General features: G+C 39.5%; 1 protein-coding gene across 1 annotated transcript; it reads right to left on the bottom strand.

The window, feature by feature from the left end:
* Positions 1-44: 44 nt before the first annotated feature.
* On the bottom strand, positions 45-7,183 carry soul5l (heme-binding protein soul5, like). The gene is made up of 7 exons (XM_079335167.1): positions 6,966-7,183; positions 6,147-6,206; positions 4,023-4,104; positions 3,487-3,607; positions 3,262-3,401; positions 1,790-1,953; positions 45-1,162 (listed from the first exon to the last, which is right to left on the bottom strand). Coding segments are annotated over exons 1-7 (1,158 nt in total). The 5' UTR covers positions 6,968-7,183; the 3' UTR covers positions 45-573.
* Positions 7,184-9,029: the final 1,846 nt, after the last annotated feature.

The raw sequence follows: 9,029 nt of genomic DNA, 5'->3' as shown, positions 1-9,029 counted from the left end.
TAATGCTCACAAAATATAAGCATCAGCTACTGACATCCGTGTTTGTCAACAGAGCCTTTATTGGCCAATAGGGATGTTAAAAACTGATGCTGCAGTGCATCAATAAATTTAACTGCTTATTGGCCTCTGATATCTTATAATGATGGCAGGACATTGAATTGAATCATTTCACATTCATTTCTTTGTAGACTTTCGAAATGCAGCAAATATATCATACTGTCATTAAAATATTGTGTTGCGATGAAATGTGTTTTCAAACCCTAACATTGAATTCTCACTCTCAAACTGATATATACATGTACACTTTACTGCTGCTCTGTGATCATTTCAGAAAGACACAGTGGACGGGTGCATGTTTGCAGACAGAGGCTGCAGGTGCAAAGCTGTGATAGAACATATATTTAGACATTAAGCTTTATATGGTTGTTTTTTGTGATTTATGGAAATAGAGAGATATGAAAGATGAGAATAGCTTTATCCTTCAATCACACACATTCACAATGCTGCTTTCTTATTTAGATTGCGTGTGAATATATCTGCAATAGCTGCTCAAATCAAACCTGCCTGTTAATGCTAATGAGCATCATCTGGCTCGACTACAGGGTTACTGTCGTCTTGTGTGTCTACAGGGCTGTGGGCTGTGCTGTTCCACAGGGCAGCATCAGACTGCTGCTCCAGAGATGGGCTCACAGAGGCCGGATCTGATGAGTTATTTATCAGGGCGAGGGTTTGGGCAGAGGTGGGTGGGTGGCTAACAGCAGGTTCAGCAGGAAGGTTGGTTGAGGGGCTGGATGGCATGATAGATGTGGGGAGAGCAGTGGTGTTAGGGGGTGTTTGGAAAGAGGAGTTGTATGAGGAGGAGATGTTGGAGGAGAAGTTGGAGGAGAGGATGGAGGAGAGGATGGAGGAGAAGTTGGAGGAGACGATGGAGGAGAAGTTGGAGGAGGAGTTGGAGGAGAAGTTGGAGGAGAGGATGGAGGGGGTGAGTGCAGGAGAGTCAGAGAGGGTTTGTGGGAGTGGGTCAGAAGAAGAATCTGTGGGTGAGAGGGTGAGCGTCGGCCTAGGGGTGTGTGGGGGTGTTGGTTCCTGCGGATCAGTGCAGACTGGCTCCCCTTCCGCCACGTACCACACCTCATTGTGCCTGTTTAACAGCTTCAAAGGACTACACAAACACACACACAAACAAACAATCAAAGAGAGAAAAACACAAAGTCAAAATAGTTAAAACCCGACAAAACAGTTTCATTGACCATACTGTTAGGTTGTTGAACCCTCTCATACCCTACCCAAAAAGGTTAAACACTAACTCACCCAAAAACTATCACACCATATACTTTTTTGTTCAGAAGCCAAATATTATCACATTTACCATCCTCTGCTTTATTGTCTTCTGACAGATGCACTTTTGTCCTTTTCCTTATTAATGTTTGTTGTTCTTTTGCTTTTCTTTTGCATGGCTGGAGGTTTCTATTTTAATACGAGTTTTTTCTGAAAACATCCTCTTGGACACTGCTTATTGCTCAAAGTTAGACATGAAAGAGATAATTATTTATTTAGTTACTATCAATCAGTAGTTTATTATAGGTCGTACAGAGAAAACTCTTAGTTAATGACCTTTACATTATAGTATGTTGTCATGCAGAGAAAGTGGTGAGTAATAACTAAAGAAGAAGCAAAATGTTACTAAGATGCATGCTTATAGGTTGTTTTTTCATTTTGCAATTTTTACTTCATTTAAAAGTAACCAAAGATTTTAACGATGAAGGACTTGACATAGACATGAGTATACCTGTCATATCCGACTCCATAGTGGAAGCTGTGGTTATATGGAGCTCGAACTCTCTCCAGCTCTTTGGTCAGTAGGTGAGCGTGAAGCCTGGAAGTGACTGATAGCATCCAGCCTCCATAACTCCTCACGTACACGTCCATCTCTGGCATCTCTGTGAAATACAGCTGTGCAGGAGACATGGAGGCCAAATTACGAGTCACACAATGATACCCAATAGATTATGGTCAAAAGTAGACACAAGGCAGCACAGACATCTCAAATTAATGTTTCAAAGCACACAGAGTTAAAAGCAAATACAAATATCAAAGTAAAATTCCCCACTGAAATCCTGGATGCTGATGGCCAAAGATGTTGAGTACATTAGATTATTTCAAATACACTTTAAAAAATGATGGTTTATGGTTTAGGAAAGAATGCAAGAAGTTTATTGATCATTTACTTGAACGTAAGTAACAATAAAAACAGGGAAGTTCATAGCAAGCATGTATAAGATATGTCTATAGTAACAAGCAGTAGCTTGTCACTATCTTTGTATTCTAACCTCTCCTTTTGAGCTCTCTTAGGTTCCTTGAGCTCTCTTAGGTTCCTTGGGACTGTTGGTGAGGATGGCCTGCCCAAACAACCCCCCCCCCCCCCCCTCCCCCTGAGGATGGCCTGCCCAGACCCCCCCCCCCCCCCCCCCCAACCTATCCCATCCTATTCTTCTTTCTGCATCTTGTCCCATCTCCCCCATCCCATTTTCAAGCCCAGCACAGTTTAGCAGATGGCTGTTCCGTCATGGGCCCGGGTCTGCTGAAGATTTCTGCCTGTTAAAAGGAAGTTTTTTCTTGCCACGCCATGACGGATTAAGCTGGGCTCTTGTAACATAGCCATAAGTAAGGTCCTTTACCTGCTTTTTGTAAACATAACAATGAGCATGGTCTTGTTACCTGCCCTTTTGTTAATGTTAACAGACAAACAGTAAGGTCCTTTACCTGCTTTTGTAAAGTGTCTTGAGATAACGCCTGTTATGAATTGACGCTATATAAATAAAGATTGATTGATTGATTGATAAGCTGTTGTCCTTACTGTTTAAGGACACTTAGGGACACTACTGTTAGTTTTAACTGCATTACATACAGTTAGTTAGTTAAGTTAAGAGGTTCAGTGGTTATATTTGCTCCGATTTTACATCAGTAAATCATAAAGTACATACAGGAAAGTGGGACTGACATATTCATGAGCCAGCAACATCTATTTCTCTTCTGCTGAGAGCGAGCAAGCTGCAGCGGCTGCACTGAATACTGCACAAACATCAATGCCCTCTATTGATCAGGAAGTGATTATATTACTCTGATACTGGCAGGATAACAGCATTTGACCTGACCATGACTGGCAAGGGCAAACTCACCAACCACCTGGATAAAATCCGTCTGATCTCACCTTACACCCACAGCCCCCCCAACCTCCACACCCCTCACAACTCAGCACACCTTATCATTGGTGGGTGCAGGCGGTTTCTCCTGATAGGCTGATGGCAGCGGGAAGTTGAGCGTGTAGACAGCCGGCTCCCACATCTTGGTCTCCTCTGGGATCTTCACCAGGACAGGGGCAGTCATTTCCATCTGGAAACCTGCACACATAAAACACACACTTACAGAAGCACAACCTCATGAAAAATGAACACTTTTGATTCCCTTCCTCCATCCTGTCCCTACCTCCTTCGTTGGCTCCAGTGATGTATTGGAAAAGTCTTCTGAAGGCCATGGCTGCTCCAACACCCATGAAATAAGCTTCAGCGTCTGTGGACACCCAGCGAGTGGGGCTGTAGTGTCGCACCTAAACAGACACCCAAGGAAGAGAGAAATAATTGCTTCATATGAATATATATGCATGTGCCCATGTATGAGTAGGGTCTGGGCACAATAAAACATGTTAAACATATATATACTGCATGTCAGAAGCCAAATACAGGAAAACAATACAGTAGTACAATATAATCTTTTGTGTATTGGCTAATTTGGCTAATGGAGGCAAGTGATGTCCCCTTCAGCAATCACTTATTAAATCATTTAACTTTGGGAAAAACATTGTTTTCTCCCTAAGCAATGTCAGTGAAGGTTGGGAAGGGGACTCCTTACACATCAGTCAACATTGTGCAAAGATTGATTGAAGAGTAGTGGTAAGTTTGAAATTTCCCTGGTTTACTCCTTAGTCCATGGATAAACCTGCTGTTAGAGCGGTGCTCACTCACCTCATATTCCTCTGTTTTGCAGACCAGCTCATATTCCAGACATTCCTTTGACTCGGTGCAAAAACTGTTGTTGGTACTTGGCCTATAACAGATGGTAAATAAAAAAACATATTTAATATTTATCCAAACTATATCTCCCAAAGTACGTGGTCCGATTAGTTTATATCTACATACCATGATTGTTTTTCATGGATTAAAGAAGGTGGCAACTGAATACAAAGACATGGTCGGAAAAAGTGAACAAAAAAGTTTGGAGGGAAGACTTTGTCTTTGGCCTATAAACAGTCTGTTCGGGTTTTAAATTCCAAAGGAAATTATTGACAGTGAAGAACCAAAATCCTGGAAGACGCTCATACCCATTGGGAGCAACACAGTTTTTGATATAGTCGTAGGGTGCTAAAATGGGTACTTTGTTCTAAAATCCAAATATGGTTTATAGTTCAACAACTTCTTTGTCTTCAAAAATCCTACTAGATTGCTTAAAGCCTCCCCATATAAGTTACACATTTGCGTTTACTTGAAACACCTGCCAGAGAAAATAGAAGATGAGCTTGTCTACCATTAGCCTTAACGTTGTCTCGACCTAAACCAGATCTAACACCTCTCTTATTACCCATCTTCACATACCACTTCCATAATTATTCAGTGCTTTAGAAAGTTTGGATTATAAAACTTGGTCGAGGTTGAGATCAGAAGGGAAAGGTCACCTTCTGTTAGGAAAATCAACTGTTCAACTAAAACTACAAAAATCAACTAGGAAACAATCAACCCAAAAGAGAGAGAAATGCACATTTTATTCAATAACCATAAAAAGTAGAAACTGAATCACATTTATTTTACCGCTCTGACCTTTCAACAATTACAGGTCAGCGGACTTGTTGAAGTATAGAGGGGCATAATATTGTTTGTTGAAAGTAACATCTAATAACTGGATTAGACCTCATTAATGCTCTTGTGCCTGAATGTGGAAAAACAACAAATCCCTGCTGCAACTTAAAAGCTTTCCTGGAAGAGTGACGGCTGTAACCGCGGCAGATTAAAGCCCACTGTGATTGATAACGAATTTAACACTCACATACCACATATATGGCCTTTCCTCTGTTTTGAGCAAACTTAATCGACTTATCTAAAATCATAGCCAATCCACTTGAAGCCCTCTTCTGCCTATCTAAATCTGTACACTCTTTTGTCTGCTGTAAAATTAATGATAAAACTACATTGTGATGAAATTGAGAAAAAGTGCCGGTTTAAGTATTAACATTTCTTCTAACTGAAGTCTAACAGTTATGTCGAGCACGCCATGAGAAGTCCTCGTTGCAGCGTCACTAGGTTCGTCCCTTTGCTGGATTTCATCCCTCAGTCTCTCCTCTAATGAAGGTAAAAAGGCCTGATTTTATAAAACAGGTGAAGCAGCCATGAGGTCATTGTAGTGAAGCAAGGGGTGACCTTCACTGCGGAAAGATATTGGTTCATCTCTATACTGACTGACAAGCCTTGGTGCTTTGTACAGCAGTGACTTATCAAAGATAGCCACACCTTAAAGCATACCAAGTTTAGTCTTTACTCTCTATTTAACTCTGAATGGTGTTATAACTGTGTATTGAAGAAGGCATGCTACTATGAATGAGAACATCAACTCATTAGGAACGTTTTTGCAACAAAAAAAAAAGCCTTAGAGTAAGGGTACATTTCAGGTAGCTAGAGTTGTAACATTGCACAGCTGCCCACTGTTGGCCATCAACAAGACTGCACTTCTATGCTAGTTTAATTTTTAAAACCACGAGGCTTTGTCCTAGCTCAACATTACATACAGCCCTAAACCTAGACATTTACCTGTGTACACTCTATTGTGTACATTTAATATAATGTACGATTGTGGAGGTTAGGATTAGGTTTCAGTACCACAATGTACTAAACTTTCATCTTAAAATGACAAAAAAGGACAAGAGAAAGTCCAACGTGAGCCTGGATCTGCTCAAGGTTATTGTCTGTTAAAATGCAGTTTTCTTTGCCACTGTTAGTTTTTCTAAATGTTGTGAAGTGCTGTGCTCATGGTGGATGCGATGCAAATAAAGATTGATTGATCTGGGTGCAATGACAATGCAAGTTGTAAATGCATCTTACCCAACATTTCCTTCAGCTGAGACCACTACGGCCAGCACAGCAAAGAGTGAGATGAAAGCCCTGAGGAAGAACAAATAATGCATCTTCATTTAAAATGCATTTAATACCAGTAGAACAGTGCATTATTCATTAAAAGATCATTGCTGCATCCCTATAGTAAAAAAAAAGACTTCAATCTTTTTACGTTTCAGTACATATTTTTAATTTGACAGATATAAGAAGCATTGGAAGTCTGTCAGTGTTTGAGTCAGTGAACTGCATTTCTCACTGCAGAGCTGAAATGGGACACGTTTTTTTCTGCTCAAACAGGAGAGAGAGGAAGACGTGCTGCATCATCAGCCTCTGCCTCTATATACAAAAAATCAAAGGCGTTTTAAGGTCACGGAGGAACAGCGATAAGTAAAGCTCATTTCATCGTATTTACCATGACCAGTGTGATATATATCTAAACTTGACCAATCAATTGCTTTTAAACAAAGACCGTTGTAAAAAAAAAAAGAAAAAAGGTTTTTTAAAGTTCTGGTGGATTGTGCAAATACAATCTCCTTCTCATCTGTCTATCTAACGTGTTCTCTTTATGATTTTGAAAAGGTTATGCCGCAAAATATTGCGTTTAAAAACAGATTTCCATTTCCATCACGCACACCCGATCTACAATGACGCAAAAAAAAAAAAATTACTTCACCTGTGCATGACGCAGCACAAAAGTCGTCGCTACAAGCCATGCCAGACTATGAGTAGCCTATATATTTCTTATGCCATGCTCTACCTGTGCGATATTCATGAAAAAAAGTATTAAACAAAAGAGCTGATACTCACATTGTCCAGTGTGCGTGTGTTCCACCTGCCAGGGGAGCACAGGGAGGAGGAGGAGGAGGAGGAGGAGGAAGAAAAGGAGGAGTGATGGAGACTGCAGTGTGCTGCACTCTGACGGGCTCCTCAGGAGTGACCGCAGACTGCAGAGAGGAGCAGCGTCCTCGTGGAGCTGGCGGCGAGGGCGGGGCTGAACTGACAGCAGACTGCAAACTACTGAGCCATCAGTGTACAGATGATATGAGACTGCTCACAAAGAGAGATCACCTTCATCGCTGCAGCACGGAGGAGGAAGAATGATGAAGAATGCGCCATCATTAATCCATCATGCTGTAAAAAAAAAAAAAAAAACATGAAGAGGACTGAATGAAGCTCTAAATCCATTCTGAACATAAAGCTGCTGCTGCGGATAAGTTAAAACGGTAGATGCGCGCTTATCAAAAAGCCCCTGTTAAAAGAAACAATACGATATTATCAGATACTTGGGACAGGTCAACATACCATTTTTTTTTGTCTGAGATAGACCATTGTTGCAATATATTGTGCTTTAAAACATAACCAATATGTGTTCCAAAACGTTGTTATCATTTGTTTCATTTGACAGGTTTTCATCATGTTTATCGTATTTAACTGTACAGGCTGTAATTTCAGCACAATAGGATTTAAAAAAGGAACAGGTAGGCAGACAAACGAAAACCTGCAATACATTTTGCAAGTACCATAAAAAATGGACCTCTATTGTAAATGTTTCATTTGAATGTCATCCTTAAAAGAAGTTGTTTAGTTTGTGCTTGTACAAAACAGCTATTTCTTCTTTAAATCTTTTTTTTATAGTGTCATTATTTTTTTAACATTATTTGTTTTTATTTATTTATGGTTTGAAAGTCAATAAGTAAAGTTAGGGTAAATATAGGTGTCTCTCCCTTCATCTGACATCACTTGAAGCTGACTCATTAGAGGCGCTGTATACCAGACTGGGAACGATCTGAATTACATACATTTATGAAATTGATCATTTTAAAAAGTTTTACTTTTTGTGAATCAATTGTGGAGAAAATCATAAATGTATTATTTTCCTTTACATTTTTTGTTTGTTTTTGTTAAAGCATTTTGAATATGAACTGTGCTTTTGGACCTGAAGTTTAGGTAAGTGTGGTAATTTTAGAAGGATCCTTGCATCTAATCTAAGATATCTGTTTAGAAAAGTGTGTAACTTTTCTGAAGCTCTTCATTATCTGTTTCATATTTGTTGTCTCAAGGTGGTGACAGAACTATGGCTGAACTGCGTTATTTTTTTTGAGTTATCTAGACAGCCGTGTCATTTCAGATGAGAACATGTGAATCACATTGTACTGACCTTTTTTTCCTATCAAAAATGTGAAGTTGCCCCAGGGAACCCCTGTTGTGTTATCTTTCAACCATTTGTTAACAGCTAACAGTGAGACCAGTAGAATGCTCTAGTGTTGAATTACACATTAACTACTCAATATAATTGAGGCAAGAGATTGCACGCATTATTATCAATTAAATCCAACTTTGTTAAAAGTTGAGTTAATATAACTCAAATCAGCTGCTAAAGAATAATCTGTTTAAATTGAGTAGATTTAAATAAAGCACACAAACAAATAAACCAAATTTAAACAAGAATATTAAGTAGCTATCACGGTAAAGAGCTGGCAGCAGAGACGCCACAAATATATCAAGCATTTGTCTTGATCTGGATAAAAGATGTCAACCAGTCAAGGGACGATAGTGGCAATAATGTTGATACCCCTCTGATTTTTTTTTTAACCCGCCTGCCTCCCACATCCACGATGGAGGGCCGGCGGGGAGGTCGGAGGTTGCAGTGACTGTAAAGAGAGTTGATGTTGCTTCAACTTATCACAGTTTACAATAGATACACTTTAGATAATAAAATAACTAAATTCAGCATTTTAAAGATTTATAATATCAGTGCAACTAATAATACAACTTCATTATTCTGACTACACACAACTGCCTAAAATATGCTTTAATGTGATATACAAAATAGGCAATACAAACTTTTAAATGATTGAAATAAAGTTAGTG

The sequence above is a fragment of the Symphodus melops genome, assembly GCF_947650265.1.
Source record: "Symphodus melops genome assembly, chromosome: 2".
Classification (NCBI taxonomy): domain Eukaryota; kingdom Metazoa; phylum Chordata; class Actinopteri; order Labriformes; family Labridae; genus Symphodus; species Symphodus melops.
This window is presented reverse-complemented; position numbering and strand designations above follow the sequence as displayed.